At 33.5% G+C, this 21,543-nt stretch overlaps 1 protein-coding gene across 1 annotated transcript in view; it reads left to right on the forward strand.

Annotated features, from left to right (window-relative positions):
* The window catches only part of LOC142337785 (signal recognition particle receptor subunit alpha-like), a 237,563-nt gene that overhangs the window by 207,859 nt on the left and 8,161 nt on the right, over positions 1 to 21,543 (forward strand). Inside the window, exons 6-10 of the mRNA XM_075387305.1 lie at positions 3,049 to 3,217; positions 9,058 to 9,227; positions 11,829 to 11,965; positions 17,122 to 17,208; positions 17,447 to 17,625. Coding sequence (XP_075243420.1) covers positions 3,049 to 3,217; positions 9,058 to 9,227; positions 11,829 to 11,965; positions 17,122 to 17,208; positions 17,447 to 17,625 — 742 coding nt within the window. The remainder of the gene's footprint in view (positions 1 to 3,048; positions 3,218 to 9,057; positions 9,228 to 11,828; positions 11,966 to 17,121; positions 17,209 to 17,446; positions 17,626 to 21,543) is intronic.

Genomic DNA, 21,543 nt, shown 5'->3' on the forward strand with positions numbered 1-21,543 from the left:
TATAGGATGTTTTGTATGAACTTAACGCAGTTTTTTTGCTGTATCATGATTTTTTTGTTATAGTTCTTTTTATTCGCATTTGGAAATGTTTAATGTTTACGCAAGTAATTTGCAACTCTGTTTCAGCATTTTTGCTTTTAAAAATCTGTTTGCGATAAGGGGTGTGCGAATGAGTTGATGATAAAAAAACAAGTTTGAGTCTTTGAAAAAACCAATAGCCCCCCGAAGAAAGTTATTCCTACTACCTCAGCAGAAACAATAAAATTGGAGTGACAGCAAAAGTTTTTATTGCAATACTAAAAAGTTAGTTTATTGATGACCTTATAAAAGTAACAGTTGCCTCTATGGCAGGTATGAGGTTGGGCTGTTAACCTCGTTATGTGCGCTAGCACCCCAATGAGTGTTGCCTTTGCCTTTTTTAATATTTGTTTTCAATCGTGGAGAAATTTATGTCTATTAATAGCCGCACAGCGATAGCTGGGGCTATAATTGGCATATTTTTGGTTTTTGACAATTCAAAGAGTTTGAATTGAATTGGGGCGCTGTTTTTTTTAAAATATGTTCACCCAGCGGGCATTTTTTAAGATGTGTTCTCCCAGCGACGTAAAGCCCAGCGGGTATTAAGTTTCATTAGAGGCCCGAAGGGGGCTTCAGTAGTCCTTCAAGTGCTTAGAGTGGTGCAGCTGCGGGGATGGTCTTAGTTTAAGGTTAAAAGGTCATTTCTAGGAGTTTTTGGGCTCAAAATGCTGCAATTTTTAATGTTTTTTTTGTGATTTTTTTCTGTGTGATTAGTCTTAGGTTGAAGTTTTTGAAAAATGCTGAAGCCTTATTGCGCGACAAAATTACTGGTTATGACCATTTTATGAGCTATATGTTTTGGTACTACAAATTTAAACACGCAAAATAATACTATTTTTTGCAATTTTTTCAAGTTTTTTAAATGTTTGTAATTTTTTGAGTTTTTCCAGCTTCAGGGGCCAGGAAATGTCCTTTGTGGCTTGATAATAGAGCAGTGCATAATTTCTAGTAATAATAGATTGGTTTTCAACATTTTAGTGTCTCGAAGTTTGGCATTTTTTTTGATAAATTCTGCATTTTTTCAAGGTTTCCTAAAGTTTTTGTCAATTTTTGGTTTTTGTCCATTCTCAAATGCCAGAAAACCTATTCCACGGTCTGATAAAAAATTAGTGCATGATTGTTAGTTTCAATGGATTTGTTTTCAACAATTTAACCTTTCGAAGTTTAGAATGTTCTTGATAAAATTTGCGATTTTGTTTTTCAAAACATTTTAAAAACAAAAAGTTTTTCAAAAAATATCTCTTTTGTTCGGTTTTTCTTGCCACAGTAGCCAGTTGACCTTATCCAGGGTTTGATAGTATGTTATTAGATAGCTGCTATGGGGTAATTGAACGGTTTTCAACATTTTAATAGAACGATATTCTATTTTTTGAAGTTTGAGATTTTTTCTAAAAATTATTGCCTATCGATCTTTGAGCCAATGAGTTTTTTTAAATGATAGAAATTGGGTTAATGGATAGCCTCTAGAGACACAGAAATGATTCTGAAGATATTATTATCACGATTTTCAGCAAAATTAATATCAAATTTCATTAAAAATTGCAATCATTTTTTTTAAGTTTTTTTGGTCATTCTTGAGTTAATCGATCTTCAAGGGCTAATGAATTATTCAGGTCATGCAGATATACTACTGGACCAATTTCAAAAACAAAATATAGTCTTGAACATAATTTTGATATAGGTATATTTAAACAGATGAATTTTTGCCTAAGGGGTAAAAGCTTCGAGTTTTAGTAATGAGTATATTTTTGTTTAGTTTGATGGTTTGTTTCTCAATTTTTTTTTATTTTCTTTGTGTTTTGGCTGGCATTGTTCAATTTTTCTGCTGGTCAGGTAGAGTACTTCTAAATTTTTCATTCAATTTTTTGAATTGTATTTCAGGACTTGTCCTGCAATGTTTTTTTTATTTCGTCGTCAAGATTTTTGTTACGGCCATATGACGGCCACTTTTTGTTCGCTCATGCAATTTCTACTGAAACGCGTACGTAACATCATTTTTCGCTCTTAGTGGAGCGAGGGTTTTACAATTAAAAGAATTTGAATTGTTATGAGGCGCTGTCTTTTTTAAAGATCTGTTCACACATTTTCATGATTCTTGAAGTCAAATTGGAGTAATGATTTTAGTCACGCCGAAACCGGAAGTAGAGCGAAAAAGCGAGTGGTTTTGCAGTGTAAAATTTTATCGCTCTAAATTTAAAGTAGAGTTAGTAAAAGCGTGTTTGAACAAAAATTCGCTTTCTCGCTAGTGGTTTTTTGTTCACATGCGGCAATTTCACTTTGATTTTTAATGTTTTTTCGATTTTTTGGATCAGATTTTTTTCTAAATGGTTTTTCCAATCCATTCATAGTCCGTTCTAGGTCTAGTTTTCTGTTTAGTCAATGAAAATTCTTTGAGATGTACGTCAGGACTTGTCCTGCTTTGTTTCTTTCATTCGCGTGATTAAATTTTTGGTCACACGTGACTTACCTCGCTCTCAAAAATGACTTCCTCACTTTGAAATTGACTTTTGTTTACTTTAATTCAAAGAGATAATGTCAAGTGGATGTGTCACTCTTAAATGAAGGTTATTTAAGAGCAGCTGATAGAGGCAGCTATAACTTAAACAGATTCTCAATCAAAATATAACATCTCAGCCTTCAATGAAAACACTATTTTTTGGTCTGTCTTTTTTACTGTTTTTTTGAGACTGCAGATCTACGAAGCTATTGCGGCTATTTTCTGGCAATCAGCCAGCTATATTTTTAGAATAGTTTTCAGATCTTTAAAAAAAATGGCTGCTTTTAATGTTTTGATGGTGCAACGACCTTCAATATCATCGTTCTATTTCTTCGCCCCTCTATTTATTAAAAAAATATTAGGCTTATTGACGATTTGTGGCTTTTTGTGGATTGTGTTAAATAGAGAGCTACCGTCGGAGTTATCTACGCTACTTCAGTCTGTGGTCTTCATCAAATTTGTGTGAAATTTAGGAAGACGAAGCCCAAGGGCAAAGAGTCAAGAGTGTGGCCTTACGGAGGCAACAAGGGAGCCGAGAAGGATCTTGACTACAGCAAGCCTCGCTCGGCTGCCAACGGTGATGATGGACACTTGTATAATGGATACCATGGTGATGCAAATGGAGATGACACTGGAACCACTGTTAGTTCGAATTTCACTTGCTAAAGCTTATTTTGTTTCGTAAACTGGGTTTTGTTTATGCGAGCGTGCACATTTCAGTAGTCTAGATCGATGTTAGTGTCATTGAAAATCTGTATTCTATTCTGCAACTTAATTCGTGCAGCTTTACCAGCGAAGCAGTGCAGTTGAAACATAATTTGCTCTATTGGTGTGGATTTTTCTCTGACGCATGTTATTGCTCTGACGCTCTTTTCAGTTTACAATTTTTCATACCGCCAACCTGAAAGGAGCTGGTTTTATAAACTTTTATGTCGCTCTTCCACTGCTCACTTGGCTGCTTTTATATGCATGACGTCATTTCTTAAAATAGTTAAATTAATTAGTTCTTCGGAAATTAATAACTTCTGCTTAATAACAAATTAATAACAGTTCAGTTCCGCTGGTTGGCTTCAAAAAATTACTGATTTGTTATATGAGAACGCTATAAGGCAAATATCTAGTATAGGCGATATTTGGCTTGACTTTAACAATCAAACATATCTTTGACGGGAATCTAAGTTTGTTTGTTTGAGAGAAAGTGCTCTATTGTCTCTGTTATTCATTTGAACAATATCATTCGACTTCAGATTTGTTTGCCCAAAATGTTTGCTATACTTTTGATAACTCTGAGCAATGAGTTATGCTATTGCATAGAAGTAGACGCAGCAGTTTGCCATCGGCTCTCAGTGATTGTCAATGTGTGTGCGAAAGAAAGCATGCATGCGTTTTTACTATTAGTGTAACCTGGTTTCGCCATGAGCGTGTATTAAATCTAGTGTCAAATGCAACAGTACTGAATTGTTTCTATGGCCTGAACTAAATGTATCTACAGAGCATGTAAGAGAATGTAAGTATGCTTTCAGGATATGAAGCGTTATGTCCTGTTCGAGAATGAATCTCAAATAGATGGTTACGTCTAAGATTTCTGTTTTTTTTAACTAAATTTTGGCAGAACCAACGTGCTTATGGGTAACAGATTTTTGATGTGTAAGGGTTCAGAAGTAGAAACTCGCATGAGAACTGAGTAAGTTTGCTCAATAATTTGGGATGTGTGGCTCTTATAATAATACTTTCGATAGAATAAGCTCTGGCAATAAGCCAACTATCGCCCATATACTTGGTGTCCGATAGTTTTATTTCAGCAAACAATTTTGTTAGTAAGAACAAATTTTGGTATGCACTGGAAGCGATTGCTTTTTTCCGGCCTTCGGAATGAGAAGTCACTTAATTGACCGTTCTTGACTGCCTCAAAATTTAAGCGAAGTGAAAGGTTGGAGTAATTGTTTGTGTCTTTTGTCTTTTTATATCGGTTTTTTATCCTGTGTTTGTCGGACAGATCTGACACGGGATAAAATAATGATATTGATTGCCATGGTGGTTAGTTGTTTTTCTCTAAATAAATCTTTTACCCAAACTGCTGAGGACTGATTTCAAAGCCTAAGAGAAATTTTTGTTGGTTTGTACCCCGTTAACCAGATTGAAACTGTGAAATAATAAATTCAGATGTTGGTTTTTGCAAGTTACAAATTACTATCGATTAATCAGTTTGATTATCAGAATACTACATCTTTAGTAAAAAGTTCAAAATAGTCTTTTTGTCCAGTAGCTTCTAACTACGGTGCATTTAGAATAATTGCTGCAAACTGAAGAGTTTCAACTTTCATATCCACGAAGATTGCAATTTCTAGAACTGTTGTAGAGGACCATACATTTGAAGGCACAGTGGAACGATAGGTTTTAGTTTTGCAATAAAAGTATCTAATTGCCAAATAATTCTGCAACAGAGAATTAATAAAAATGGCTGAACAACTGTCTTTGCTAACTGATTTACTTAGTGTCTCAAGGATAATTGCTAAGAATAATTTCTGATTTAAACCTGTTAATATCTCATGATCTTAGGCAATGGTTTAGTATGATCAAAATTTTTAGGGTTCGTAAAATAAATTGGGTATATCATTTCTCGTTTTCAAAATAACCTTCAGCTTCAAAAAATTATTGAAAAAACTGATAATTTTTCCGTGACTGTCATTATTACCTTTACTTGCAATATTTTTTGAAATGTAGCTACACTGATCTTTGTATATGCGGAGGAGATATTCTGCGCCTAACAACGGATTAATACAAGACTTGCTTCTAATTTACATCTGATGGCGTGTTTTCCGAAGATTATTGGTTAGGTTCTGCCTGTTTTGTAGAGTTTTGTTGTGTGTGTGCCTGCCTTGCATAGTAAAGTTTTTGTAGAGTCAATCTGTTTTGAGCCTTTATTGTTCCGACCCCACTTGTGGGGGGAGGAACTATATACTCAAATGGGTTTTTTTGTTCCGTGAATTTTGGCCGACCGATATATTCATCGTAGAATGTGCATGGTATCATTAAAAAGCTCGTCCAGCGTAGAATTCGAAATTAAAAAGATTTTTTTGAATTTCGTTTTTTTCGAGGAGTTATCGAGGTTTAAAGTTTCATGTGAACACTGGATATTTGGTTCACTTTTGTTCACTTTTACCGTAATTTCGTTCGAATTAACGTTTTTTCTACGAAAAATTTAATCCAAAACTAGATTTCACGCCAAAAAGTAAATCAATTTTAGGTTTTTAATAGACGAAAGGAGAGAATAAAGACCAGTTCTAGTCTTAGAGGGAAGTTTAATATATATAAAAAATTCGAATTAGGTTTGGGAGCTCTTTTTTTAGAAAATTTTACAATTTTTTTGTTTTTTCAAGTCACCTAGAGACTACTAGACACTTTTAATATCGGAGTTCCGTTAATGACAAACCTCTTTTATGATCAAATGAAGCCCAATGAACAAAAAATTTGTTTCAAAGGGATCGCTCATGTTTTTTTTTGGATTCGTATCTCAAATTTCGTAATTTCAAATGAAATTTTGATTTATTTTTTGAGGTTTTACTAAAGTTTTATAATCCTATGGCATAAACTTGTTGACTAAAGGTGCAATAGAGTTGCTAATGAGCATTAAGTGAACCTATCTAGTGCTGTGAGTGGACAGCTAATGGCTGTTAAGACTGAAAATAAATTTTCGAATTTTTTTTTAAAATTAGAAAATCATAAACTTATTTTTGTGAACTGTAAGTTCATCTCAGTAAAAACAGGACTGAACTCCTTCATACCACTGCAACATAAGTTAATCTTATTGGAAGCTTTATCAAATTTTTCAAATTTCAAAGATTTCAAATTTTTAAAATTTTTTGGACATTTCGTTTTATTGGTTCATTTTGAAATCTTGTCACGTCACCCTAATATTGACGGCTACATCTTCCTTTAGTGAAGACGTCCAAAGGATCATAGATAAAACTTTCTGAGAGAAAAATATGGTTTAAATGGCTTCAACACTTACTTCTCCCATTTTTCTAAAGAAATTTTGGTTTTTGCCTGTATTTGTTGTTTTTTTTTTCATAGTCATAAGACATATTGTCATGTCTTATTGATTACCTAGGCATGATAAACATCCTTGTATTCACATCGTGGCATTTCTACATCAACAACAATTTATCTAGTTAGCGGTTTTGTCTTCTAACTATTGTTTTTTTGACTTCGGTGCACGAGTTTTCATAATTTTTAGTTTTTGGATTTTTTTAGTAATTTTGGTTCCTTTTGAAATCGTATTACAATATCCTAATATTGATAGCTCCCATTGGCTTAGTGAAGACGTTTAATGGATCGTTGAAAAAGTTTTCAGAGAAAAAAGCTTATGGTTTAAATAGCTTCGACACTTTCTCTCAATTTTCTACCGAACTTTTGGATTTTGCCTGTTTTTGTTGTTGTTTTCATAGTCAATGACTTGTTTTAACGTCTTATTGATAAATTTTGAATGACAAACTTCCTAGTCGGCACATCATCTAGGCATAATTTAGCGTATTAAATGCTTTCAAAGTTTTCAGTTTTTTTTTTGTTCTTTGCGTCAACTTATTCTCGTCATTGAGAAGTCCACTCCAATTCCTTGAATTTCAAAAAACAACTTGTCTACTAATATTATGTCGCAACTGATGTTTTGTTTGGTTGACATTATGCGTTTTCATAAAAAAATATTGTGAGTGGTGTAATTGTGTTTCTTTTTTTCTCTTTTTTTTTAGCTTAGGTAATAACAGATCCCAATGATTTTCAAATGTGGCCCAAATGAACGAACTTCTGAGTTTAAATGTAAACTGAAATAAAAATAAATAAAATTCAGATAATAGCTAATGTTTTTAATGGCTTCAATAATTTATGTTATTGTTCGTAATTTTTTGAGATTTTCTGCGTCTTAGTGTAAATTGTTCATTTTTTGAGATTTTCTGCGTATTTAGTTTATTCCTGTGGTTTAGTCTCAGCAAAGACAGGTCCCATTAGTTTCATATTGACTTTTTAGTAAGTTTATCAAGAATTATTGTGTTAAAAAGCTAAAGATTTTTTTAGACTTGAAAGGTTTAAGAAATGTTGATTGATCTTTGACTTTAACCTCATTTTTTTCTCTATGTCAACTTTTTACCTAATCTCATTATGAAAAACATACATCTGCTGTATAGTTAGCAAAAACTAAATTTGTGGAGTTAAGATTTTATCTGATTGCATTTTGACGTTGTTACTAGGTGCTTTTAAAATTATATATTTGGTTTCTGCCGTGAAAATTTTGTTTTTGCATATTTTGTTGTTTGCTGTATTCTCTCGTAGTCTTTTTATTGGTAGATCTCGTGAGCGCTGTAATGAGAAATGGCCTTATGTAGTTCAATTTGTAGTTAGGTTTTGTAGCATTTTTTTTAAAATTCAAACATCTATTTTTTTTATCTCTTCATTTGGTTGACAATTAAGTCAAAAATGTAGATGAGCTCGGGTCGGAACATCATGTGCGAACGCACATTAACGAGCCGCCTTATTGTTCTCTGTTGAAAAATGAGGGGTACACCTGGCTAATTGTGGTTTGATGACATCAAGTTGATTTGTTTGTGGTTGAGCTGATAACTTTCTTGTTCTTCCATTTGTTCAAAAAAGGCTTTCTTCTCTATAGCTTCATAGGTTCGCAGCAATTTTTAAAATGATCAGTCTTTGAAGTTCAATCTTTTTTTTCTGATGCATGTCTGATCTTTTTATCGGAGTTCTTGGATTTGTTGTCCCAGTTCATTGAAATACCGCGTATTTTGTCTTATCTCATCAAACTACAGCTGGGCTCCAGCTGCTTGGAAAAAGCTGCATTTAGTTTGAATGTTTTTCATAATGAGATTAGGTAAAAAGTTGACATAGAGAAAAAAATGAGGTTAAAGTCAAAGATCAATCAACATTTCTTAAACCTTTCAAGTCTAAAAAAATCTTTAGCTTTTTAACAAAATAATTTTTCCGATGATTGTCGATTTTTTCCGATGATTGTCGATTTTGTTGTATTGCCCTCAAACTATGATTTACGTTGATTTTTGTTATTGATGTTCGATCTCTGCCGATGTGAGTTTTTTCGAGGTTTTTTTTCAGCTTGCCTCTTGAGTGCGCTAAATTGAAATGACGCAGCGGAACCAAATTGTGCAAATTAATTGACACCTATATACAAAAAGTTAACATTTGAAGTTCGCGTTACTTCGAGTTTTTACTCGACAAAGGGATCCCTTTTGAGGTGTCCTTATTCAAACATTGCGTTTAAACAGCAAGCGTTTCATATTTATTTTTGCCGAGAATCAGTTTCTGCTATGATCAATAGAAATAAAAACGAGCTTGGAAAAGTCAGCCCCCACCGTATTGAGCTTGGATCGTGCCGAACAAAATGAGAATAGAATCTAGAGGCTCTTCACAAAGCTGGATGATGAATAACTGTAATTGTTTGACGTTTGTACGTTTTTGTTCAGAACTCTGCCTTGGTCGAAGTTGGCTCAATGAGAGGGCAACTGAAAGATCTGGATACCCGAGTGGATGAAGCTGACATTGACTATTCTGAAGACAGTGAAGAAGAAGAAAGTGGATCCGATATCATCAATGGCACAGGAGGAGCGGCTCCTGGTGGAGGTGACGTGAAAAGGTCATTGTCGTCTCTGTCTCATTGAAAAGATTTGATCTTGAATCTCAAATTGTGCTGGTAATAGGAAATTTGGCATCCGCTTCTTATTGAAGTTTGTGGTGCTAATATTTGTCATGTTGGCATTTTTTACGGAAGTCTTTTGCGAATAGTTATAAAATTAGTTACATTCAGCATTTCGGAGTCCGTGACACCTTTCGTGAAGTCAATTATTATTAATAACCGCACAGCGATAGCTGGGGCTATTATTGGCCTTCTCTTGGTTTTTTTACGACTCGAAGAGGAGTATTGGTTTTCTCGCGGTTTTTTTACAAGAAGTAGATTTGTTCACGCGGCATTTTGACCTAAAAGCGAAAGTGAGAAAAGCTGTCTTGGTGAACAGATTTTCGCTAAGCGAGATAAGTTTTTTGATCATGCGCTGCGTTTAGTGAATGACTTTTTGACTTTGAAAAGTAGTTTTGACTGAACGGCACACATAGATAACCGTTTTTAGCCGTTTTTTCGTCTAAGTGGCACAGTTTTTTTTCTTGTAATTTGGTTTTTTGTTGAAATAATTCTTATTCTATGCTATATTGAAATGTAAACCTCGGAAATTGATACCACAGTGTTTTGCAGAGCCTGAAAATGCGTTTCAATTTCAAAATTGGCACATCTTTATTTTAGTTATTTTTTTGGCCTTTTTCTATCTTCATTTTTGGATATATCAGCCGTCTTTTGGTCAAAAATCAGTTAATATGGCAACTCCTTTTTGTAATTCATTTACTCGACGCCTCTTTCTACCTCGATGTAATTTTGTTTTATAAAATTGTACATATGCGTATCCAATTTTGGTAGTATATTTTTTCCAATTTTTGTCAGTTTTTTGTTTATGTTGTTCTTAATTACTAGAAATATTATTTTTATTTATAAAGGACTTTAATTTCTTTTCAATAAAAATTCATTCATTTTTTGGCGTTAATTTCTTGAAAATGAGTTAGGATTATTTTCATAAATGCAGTCTTAAAAGTTTTTTGACCTTTTTTTTTGCAAAGTGTTCCAATTTTTGGTATGTTTGAATTCTGCTTTTTATTTCTTTTATTCTGTTCAGGGGGATGGTTTTTTTCTCGGATGACTCGTTGTCTTTTCAAACAATGAAATGTGTTCCTTTTTCTTGACTTTTTAATTTGATTTTTAACTTTCAAAAATCAAGGAAGTCTTTTTGTTACTGTCTCTTACATTGTGTCCATTTTCTTCACATTCAAGTTAGTATCATGCTAGCTTTGTCCTGGAATCTACATTTATTTTCGGTATATTGATTTTTTCAGTTGTAAAAAATGAATGATTTCAGCTTTTTCTTAGATTTTCGTCATTTCTTTGGTTTGCAATAGATTTCATTCAACATATGGCAGTACTGAGGGATTGCTAGAAAACCTTTTCTAGAATTTGCTCTTTACAATTTATTGCATTTTTCTTCCGGCCTTGGTATTGCTCAAACGATTTTTTGCCTTTGAATATTCTTCTGCTGCTAATGTCTTTTCTATCATCAATTTTATTTTTGATTTAGTATGAAATCATGTTGTCTGTCATATGTACAACAAGTAACAGGTGTGTGTTGTTTTTTTTCTTTATCGCAGTGATTAGAAATTTAATTATAGGTGTTTTCTGACTCTTAAATTTGAGCTCTATTTTTTGAAAAGATTTAACTTAGTTTCTAAGATTTTTATCTGCCCTTTGCTTTCGCGATCTTTTTCAGATTACAATCATGAATTCTTTGAGGGCTGTTGATAACCTTGTCAGCCTTTTCAGACTATCAGGTTTTTGGCCACATTAGTTAATTTGGATTTTTTAACGTTAGTAAACGTTTTCAATAATATAAAATTTTGCTGCATTTTGTTTCTCTTGTTGACAGTGGTTTAAGTTTCACCAATTTTTGGAGCAGACCTGAAGAAGTAGTTAATGGTTTAATACAAAAGGTAGTGGCTTCCGCTGCAATTACGGTTTTGTTAGTGAAGTTTTGACGCTTCGTGTCGCTTCCGGAATTCTTCCGGCTATATTTTTTATTTCGTCGTCATGATTTTTGTTACGACCATATGACGTCACAGCCACTTTTTGTTCATTCGTTCATGCAATTTCAGCTGAAATGCATGTGTGACGTCATTTTTCGCTCTTAGTGGAGCGAGTTTTCCTGTTCATGCGCGTGATTAAATTTTGGTCATACTTGACTTACCTCATTCTCAAAAATGACTTCCTCAATTTGAAATTGACTTTTATTTACTTTAATTCAAAGAGATAAGGTCAAATGCGTGTTTGTCACTCTAAATGAAGGTTATTTGAGATCAGCTAATAGAGGCAGCAATAACTTATACATATTTTTAATCAAAATATAACAGATCAGCCTTCAATGAAAAGACGAATTTTTTCGGTCTGTCTTTTTTATTAGACTGCCGATCTACGAATCTATTGCGGCTATTTTCTGGCAATCTGCCAGCTATGTTGTTTGCTTGGCTTAATTTACTATTGAATTAGTTATCGCGACATCTAATGTATTACTTCCTATTACTTCTAATTATGAGCTATTTGCGCAAGTGATGCACATTTAACCCTATTTTAAATGTTTAATTGTAGATCTAACTCGACTGGACAATCGATGAAAATATTAGGAGGCGGCCTATTCGGCGTTTTCAAGGGTCTGGTTGGGAGCAAGACCCTAACCCCGGAGACACTGGAAGGACCACTGGAGAAAATGCGTGAACATCTCATTGGTAACGATCATCAAAAATTTATTACTCGAATGGTTCTCAAAATGATATGTTTAATTCTTCATATTGAAATGTGTTCGAATCGATACACTGTTCTAATAATTATACGCGAGTAATTGCCTCGTACAAGTTGGCGAGTCATTGTTTGGCTCATCATGACTCTTTCGAAGTCACCGTTTCTGTCGATTATTCTTACGACAATTTAACTTCTGCACTTGAACTACAAGCTGGCGCCCTTTGGCGCCAGCTTGTTCAATAGCGTTTTTGACTTTCATCGCTCGAAAAATATTGCTCGTAATCATTGTTCCGACCCCACTCGTGGGGGGTGGGGGGGAGGAACTATGTACTCAAATGGGTTTTTTTGTTCAGACAATTTTGGCCGATCGATATATTCATCGTAGAGAAATGTTAGTGGTATCATTAAACAGCTCGACCAGCTTAGAATTCGAAATTGAAAAGATTTTTTTGAATTTCGTTTTTTTTTCGAGGAGTTATCGAGGTTTAAAGTTTTGTGTGATCACATGATGTTTGGCATGATTTTGTTCACTTTTAGGGGAATTTTCGTTCAAATTACGACTTTATCTATAAAAATAGTAATCCATAATAACATTTCATGCCACAAAATGAATCAATTTTGTGTTCCTAATAGACGAAAGGAGATAAAAAGACTAGATCTGGTCTTATAGGGAAGTTTACTATAAAAAAAATTTGCTTAGAGATGACGTTCAATGGATCATAGATAAAGTTTTCAAAGAAAAACGTCTGTTTTAAATGGCTTCGACACTTTTCCCGCACTATTGTACTGAATTTTTCATTTTTACCTATATTTTTTGCTGTTTTAATAGTTATAAGACCTATTATGATGTCTTATTGATTACCTATGCTTGACAGACATCCTTGTCCTACAACTGGGCATATTGACATCCGTTGAAAGCTATTGAATTTGATGTCTGTCAAGACTTTACAAGTATCTTCTCGAAAATTTTTTTTGAACATCAACCAAACGATAACTTAGTTTCGTGAACTGTAAGTCAGTCTGTAATGACTTGACCCTTTTCCTTTCTACTCCAACCAAAATTTATCTAGTTTATCTTCTAACTATTGGTTTTATGACTTCGATGCACGAGTTTTCATAATTTTTTTTTGAATTTTTTGGATATTTTTTGTAGTTTTGGTTCCCTTTGAAATCTTATCAAACTATCCCAATATTGATAGTTCTCATTGGATTAGAGAAGATGTTCAATGGATCGTAGATAGGGTTTTCAGAGAAAATCTTATGGTTTAAATGGCCCCGACTCTTGTGAACTTTTCTACTTAACTTTTTGATTTTTTCTGTTTTTTTGTTGTGTTCATAGTCTGTTACTTGTTTTAATGTCTTATTGATGACTTATGAATGACAAACATTGTTGTTGTCCCTTCGTGGCGTAATTTAGCCTGTTTATTGGCTTCCGTTTAAATCCATTTCTTGAGTTTTTGAGGACCACTCTAAAATTGATGCTGGTTAAAGTTGATAACGGTTTTCCAAGACATAAGTAACACGTTTGTAAGACATAAGTACTTTTTATGACCTGTTTAAGAACTATATGTTTTGCTAATCCAAACAAAAACACGTAAAGATATACTAATTTTCACTATTTTTTTTCAAGTTTTTTAATTAAATTTTGTCATTTAATAGCTGCTGGTTCGCATTGCTGTTCGCATTGCGTAAAGAAAAATCGCATTGCTGTTAAAAAATTAATTGAAAATATAAAAGTTTTTAATGAAATTTTTATTAAGTAATTAAGTATTGAATGAATGATGTTACCGGAGGTAGTCAGTTTATAACGAAAAGTCGTAAAGTTTACGATATTATACATTCTCAAAATTTTTCAAACTTTTCAGTTTTTGTTGTTCTTTTCGTCAACTTCTATCTTATTCTCATCATTGAGAGGTCCCATCCGATTCCTTATATTTCAAAAATGAACATATATACTATGTTATGTGGTAATTGATGTTTTATTGAATGGACAATATGCGTTTCCATAAAAGTGTTGTGAGTGGTATATTTGATCTTTTTCTCTTCTTTTACCACATTCGGGTAATAACAGATCCCAATGATTTTCAAACGTGGCCCAATTGAACTTATTTGATTTTTGAGTATAATTTCAGCTGAATTAGTATAAATAAAAACTGAAATAAAAATAAATATTATTCAGATAACAGCTAAGGATTTTAATGGCTTCGATAATTTGTGTTTTTGCAAATTGTTTGTAATTGTTTGTGTTTTTCTGTATCTTTAGTCCTTTCCCATGGCTTACTCTAACCAAAGACAGGTCCCATTGGTTTCCTAATGGCTTTTTACTAAATTTATCAAGAATTATTTCCTTATAATCGAATGTTCTTTAAGACTTCTGAAATTATTTGGTTTAAAAAATTTTGATTGAGTAAAAAGCTCGACCAGCTTAGAATTCGAAATTAAAAAGATTTTTTGAATTTTTTTTTTCGAGGAGTTATCGAGGTTTAAAGTTTTGTGTGATCACATGATATTTGGCATGATTTTGTTCACTTTAGGGGAATTTTCGTTCAAATTAGGGTTTTATCTGTAAAATTAGTAATCCATAATAACATTTCACGCCACAAAATGAATCAATTTTGTGTTTCTAATAGACGAAAGGAGATAAAAAACTAGATCTGGTCTTATAGGGAAGTTTACTATAAAAAAATTCGAATTCTAATTGAGAGCTCCTTTTTTAGAAAACGATTCATATTTTGTTTTTTTTTAAGTCACTTTCATATCGAGGTTCCGTAATGACCAACCTCATTTACAGTCAAATGAAGCTCAATGAACAAGAATTTCGTTTTCAAGGAATCGCTCATGTTTTTTTGGCTTCGACTCTTGAATTTTCTTAACTTTAATTGAAATTTTGATTTTCTGTTTAGGTTTTACAAAGGTTTTGGAGTCCAATGTCATAGACTCTTTGATTAAAAGTGTCAAATTGGTTTTGTAATGAGCATTAAGTGAACCTATCTAGTGCAATAAATGGATAGCTAATGGCTGTTAAGTCTTTGAAAATAAATTATCGACTTTTTTTTTACCATTAACCAAAATAAACTTAATTTCGTGAACCGTAAGTCAATCTAAGTAACTATGGGACCCCTTTCCTTCCTACTGCAGCCAAAAATAATCTGGTTACCTGTTTTATCTTCTAACTATTGATCATTTGACTTCAATGCCACAAGATTTCAAAATAAATTTCATAAAATTTTTGGATACTCTTCTATTATTGGTTCCTTTTGAAATCTTACGACATTAATCTTAATATTGATAGCTCCCATTCGCTGAGATATGATGTTCAATGGATCATAGATAGTTTTCAAAGAAAAACGCCTGGTTTAAATGGCTTCGACACTTTTCGCGCACTTTTCTACTGAATTTTTAGTTTTTGCCTAGATTTGTTGTTGTTTTCATAGATATAAGACCTATTGTGATGTCTTATTGATTACCTATGCTTGACAAACATCATTGTCCTACAACGGGGCATATTGACATCCGTTGAAAGCTATTGAATTTAATGTCTGTCAAGACTTTACAAGTATCTTCTCGAAAATTTTTTTTGAACATCAACCAATCGTTAACTTAATTTCGTGAACTGTAAGTCAGTCTCAGTAATGACTTGACCCTTTTCCTTTCCACTCCAACCAAAATTTATCTAGTTCATCTTCTAACTATTGGTTTTATGACTTCGATGCATGAGTTTTCATATTTTTTTTTTAAATATTTGGATATTTTTCGTAATTTAGGATCCCTTTGAAATCTAATCACACTATCCCAATATTGATAGTTCACCTTGGATTAGGGATGTTCAATGGATCGTAGATAGGGTTTTCTGAGAAAATCTTATGGTTTAAATGGCCCCGACTCTTGTGAACTTTTCTACTTAATTTTTGGATTTTACCTGTTTTCTTTGTTGTGTTCATAGTCTGTGACTTGTTGTTATGTCTTATTGATGACTTATGATTGACAAACAGCCTTGTTGTACCTTCGAGGCGTAATTTAGCCTGTTTATTGGCTTCCGTCTAAATCCTTTTCTTGAATTTTTGTGGACCACTCTAAAATTGATGCTGGTTAAAGTTGAGAACGGTTTTCCAAGACATAAGTAACACGTTTGCAAGACATAAGTACTTTTTATGACCTGTTTAAGAACTATATGTTTTGGTAATCCAAACAAAAACACGTAAAGATATACTTATTTTCACTATTTTTTTTCAAGTTTTTTAATTAAATTCTGTCATTTAATAGCTGCTGGTTCGCATTGCTGTTCGCATTGCGTAAAGAAGAATCGCATTGCTGTTAAAAAATTAATTGAAAATATAAAAGTTTTTAAAGAAATTATTATTTTGTTAATGACTTTTTGATGGACACTTCCGCTCAATTTTATTTTAGAATTTGCCGTTTTTGTCTTTTTTTCTATATGTAGCCGTAAAATGCTGACCGGTCTCATAAGCTTGTAATTAAGTATTGAATGAATGATGTTACCCGAGGTAGTCAGTTTATAGCGAAAAGTCGTAAAGTTTACGATATTATACATTCTCAAAATTTTTCAAGCTTTTCAGTTTTTGTTCTTTTTGTCAACTTCTAACTTATTCTCATCATTAAGACTTCTGAAATTATTTGGTTTAAAAAATTTTGATTGAGTAAAAAGCTCGACCAGCTTAGAATTCGAAATTAAAAAGTTCACTAATCCCATCTTCATAATTTTTTACTAATTCGATCGATTTTTCCTTCACTGTTCTTGGTGTAAATATAAATAGTTGAATTTATGAACTTTAATTAGTGCGATGTACATCAAGATTTCAGTTTTTACGACGTCAACGTCAAAAAATGAAAAAAAGCTTTGTGTGACGTCAAAAAAGTTTTTTTTTGTCTGACGTCAGTTCTTACACTAAATGGCACCCAGTTTTAAGTTGAATTGCACCGCACTCTCGACTTCTTAACACTATTATTAATGTCTATTAAGGCTACTTTAAACCCTTTTTAGGTAAATAAAGGACTCAGATATAAAGCTGTTAGAAATACAGCTCGGTGATCGAAACAAAATAAACAATAAAATTTTTTGAAAAAGATAAAAAAAAGATTTAGTAATTTAAATGTATTATATGATGGGTCAGTTTATTTTCAGGAAAGAACGTGGCCTCTGAGGTGGCTGACGAGCTTTGCAACTCAGTGAGTTTGAAGCTGCAAGGCAAAACTGTAGGATCATTCAGCAGTAAGTGATATAAGTGGCCTTGTATCGCATAACTTTGAAACTTTTTGGCTGCGAAATTGGCCATTTTATAGTCGCGTGTTGCAGTAGTTTACATGGGGTTAATTGATGTGCATGATTTTATTGTGAAACGAATAGTTAAGCGTCAATTAGTTATGTCCTCATTTTTCGAACGAGTTGAAAAATCGCCATTCTGTAGATTTTGTTATATGTTTGTTCTGTCATAATTGTTGTGCTTTAGCAATTGCAAGCAGTGTGCGAAGTGCTATGGAGGAGTCTCTGACTACTATCCTGTCTCCCAAACAGAGGATAGACATGCTGAGAGATGCACAGGCTAGAGCACGAGGACCTAACGCCAGGCCTTACGTGGTCACTTTCTGTGGGGTTAATGGCGTCGGTAAATCCACCAATTTGGCTAAGGTAATTGATGACAAACTTTAATTGATATTGGAACGTAGATTACTCGAAAACCTATGTAATTCAGTAAAAGCTGGAGGAAGAATTGTTGACATAACACATTGCCTGGAGTTTTCAGTATTCCCCGTGTTCAATTGCTCTTAACTTTGCAGAAAATTTTCTAACTGCATTATAACTGTAAACAGAGTTTTTATAGCTGCAGTGCAAGCTGAGCGTAGCTATATTGCGGTGGTCTGGTTTTGTTTTTGTTTAATAGCCGCCTCAGATTCTCATTCGGCTATTATAGAGCTCCTATTTTTACAATTCAAAGAATTTGAATTGTATTGCGGCGCTGTCTTTTTACGACTCGAAGAGGAGTTTTGGAGAAGTCCTTTTTTAAAATCAATTTTATTGGATTGATTTTTGAAGCGGGAAATGAAACGCGTGAAAAAAATTTGGAGTGATTTCGGTGCTGAACAAAAGTGAGGAGCAGAATAAAAAGAGCGTGGTTTTTGTTCATACCGCTGTTTTTGAGAGAGCGAGAAATTGATGTGTGAAAAAATTTTCTCTAAGCGAGCGAAATTTTTTTATTCACGCGCGGCTTTTAAAAGCAGTTTTTTGCAACTTTTGATTGTTATGAGGTTTGATTGTGATATTGTATTAGTTTTAGGCTTGTTTTGATAGGAATTGAAGGTTTCAAGTAGTTTATTAATAGCCGCCCTCATCTTCTCAGCCGGCTATTATAGCTCTCCTATTTTTTTTACTTCGTCGAATAAAAAAATGTTTCGCTTTACCTCATTTTGCCGCTTTTTCAACATTTTGCGTGATATCTTTTTGACTTCTCTGGGCTAGTTTCTCTCTTCTCTCATTCTGCTAAAAGTGATTTTGAACATCAGTTGCTCAGCAAAGCAATTCAAAATGAACAGAGTCAGTATAAAGAATTGAAGTCAGAAGTAGAAACGGGATAAACCCATAAAGCCCAATTTTAGATGCCCGCTATTTGAACGTCGTTCCTATAAGTCTTAGTTACCATCTCTAATGTTTTTTGGTATTGATAGTAGCCCATGCAGCCTCTCTCTAAGAAACAGAAGTACGTTATGTTCAACTACGAAATACCATCAAAATAAATCGGACTTAAAAAATGTTTTTGTACAAAAATCTTTTTTTCAATATCTATTGTTTCAATCCCAATCATGCTTATTGGAATCAATGGCGGCTATTTTCCGGCAATCTGCCGGGTATGTTTTGAGTTTAATGCTAATTTGGAGGTTTTTGATCAGTTTTGCTGATTTTTATACGAAATTTAATGATTTTTGCCGGTTTTTTGTTTTACTGCTTTAAGTGGGATTTGAATAGAAGCTTGTTGCTTAAGGAATTTTCAGATACCAATTGATTAAAGTTTTGTTGGTGTAAAACATTTTTTCTTAGCATAAATGACGGAAAAATTGACAAAATTTAAACCATTTTTCTTATTTTTTTGCAGTTTTTCTTTTTTTAATCTTAGACAAGTTTTTTAGCCTATCATGACTTGACCATTGTTTTGCGAGCTTTTCACTGCACTACATGCAACGGAACTTTATTCGACTTTATGTTTCCTTGTACTGTTTAAAAAAACTAATTTAAAGTTTTCTAGTTTTTGTTCATTTTGTTTTTGAATGCCGTTTCTATTTTTCCTTATTTTTATGGCATTTGTGGAGGTTTTGGCTTCACAATAGTTGTACTAGTTATTTAGTCATAATTATGAGCAATTTTCTCCTTCAAGTCGTTTCCGGAATTCTTCCGGCTATGTTTTTTAGATCTGTTCACACATTTTCATGATTTTTGAAGTCAAATTGGAGTATTGAGTTTGGTCACGCCGAAACAGGAAATGGAGCAAAAAAGCGAGTGGTTTTAACGCGTAAAATTTTTTGGCTCTAATTTTAAAGTAGAGTGAGCAAAACGGTGTTTGAACAAAAATTCGCGTTCTCGCTAGTTTTATGTTCAGATGCCGCAATTTCACTATGGTTTTTACTGTTTTTTCGATTTTTTGGATCGGATTTTTTTCTAAAGCGTTTTCCCAATCCATTCAGAGTTCATTCTAGGCCTGGTATTTTGTTTGAACTGAATTTTCATTTCGCGCTAGTGGTTTTTTTTTGTTCACATGCGGCATTTTGACATTAATTTTCGGTTTTCTTTTTCAATTTTTGTTTGATTTTTTGAAATGGTTTTCGCAATTCACTCATAGTCTGTTCTAGGTCTAGTTTTTGTTTAGTCAACGAAAATCCTTTGAATTCTACGCCAGGACTTGTCCTGCTGTGTTTTTTTACTTCGTCGGATAGAAGTTTTTCGCTCTACTTCATTTTGCCGCCTTTACATTTTGCGTGAAATCTGACTTCTCTAGGCTAGTTTCTTTCTTCTCTCATTCTGCTAAGAGTGTTTTTAGACAGCAGTTGCTCAGCAGAGCAATTCAAAATGAACAGAGTCAGTATATTAAAAAAGAAATCCGAAATAGAAACGGGATAAACCCATGAGGCCCGATTTTAGATGCCCGTTAATCGAACTTTGTTCTTAGATACCATCTCTAATGCTTATTGATATTATACTAGCTCATGTGTGGTCTCACTACAAAACAGGAGCACGTTCAGATCCAAAATGACATCAAAATAGTTCGTACTTTAAAATTGTTTGTACAAAAATCATTTTTTAGTAATTTTTTTCTCTTCTTTCAATCCCAATCTTGGTTATGGGAATCAACGGCGGCTATTTTCCGGCAATCTGCGGGGTATGTTTTGTCGTCTGATGCTCTTTGTCGTTTTAAATTATTCCACGCCGCAAACTTCAAAAGAAAAATTTTGTTTATCTTTTCATGCCGCTTTTTCACTGCTCTTCTGCTATTTGTTTGTGGGACGTCATTCTGATTAAACTAATTGGTGGTAAATTTTCAGCTGAACTGTGCGATAAGTTTTTGATCGTAACTGACTTACCTCACTCTCTAAATGACTTGAGATGACTTTAATTGAACGGTCAATATCGGAATAAAGCTTGGTAACCAAAATAAAATATGAAATATTGGTTGTCGGAACAAAGTGTTTAGTTTGAAAATATTAGTCTTTAAGAAGGTTGGCAACGGCAGCAACTCAATTCCGTGTCTGTTGCTTTCTATATTCTACATCTCTTAAGTTCATTCCGCAGCTATTTCGGAACTCTGGCGGCTATATTTTTAGTTAATAGCCGCAAAGCGATAGTTGAGGCTATTATTGGCCCTCTTTTTTTTAAACAGGATTTTTGTTACGACGTCACAATTACTTCAAATCTGCTTTTTGTACATTTGATCATGCAATTTAAACTGAAGTTCCTGCGTGACGTCATTTTTCGCTCTTAGCGGGGAATGTTTTTTTAAACCGCGTGCTGACATTTTGGTTGCACTTGACGTACCTCTCAAAAATAGCTTCCTCGCTGAGAAATTGTACCTTTCTTTACTTTAATTCAAGGAGATAAGGTCAAGTGAGTGCGTGCCACTCTAACTGTAGGGTATCTGACGGTAGCTAATAGAAGCAGCAATAAGTTCAACAGATTCTTTCTCAAATTATAATATATCAGCTTTTAAAAGTTTTTTTTGGTCTGTTTCTTTTATTAATTGCTCTCAAACGAAGTTTATAGCAATTATATTAGTCCTGTCGGTCTTTTTTATGCGATTTTTTGCTTGACCGATTTTTCGTCTGACGCTTTTGACTTTTCGTCCTCAAAAACGGGATAAACAGGTAACGCCCAGCGGGCATTACGTGCTCTTAGAGCCTTTCAGCTCTGTTTCAGCTCAAACTGTTTTGGAGACTTATAATTATGGTGTGAAGAGTGGTTCTTAGAGGTTGAAGACCCCCCCCCAACTGTTGACCCCCCACCCCACTCTATGGTTTGATAATAGGTTACTGCACAGTTTCCAGTGGTAATAGAATGGTTTCAATT

This window comes from Convolutriloba macropyga, chromosome 1, assembly GCF_964194025.1.
Source record: "Convolutriloba macropyga chromosome 1, txConMacr16.3, whole genome shotgun sequence".
Classification (NCBI taxonomy): domain Eukaryota; kingdom Metazoa; phylum Xenacoelomorpha; order Acoela; family Convolutidae; genus Convolutriloba; species Convolutriloba macropyga.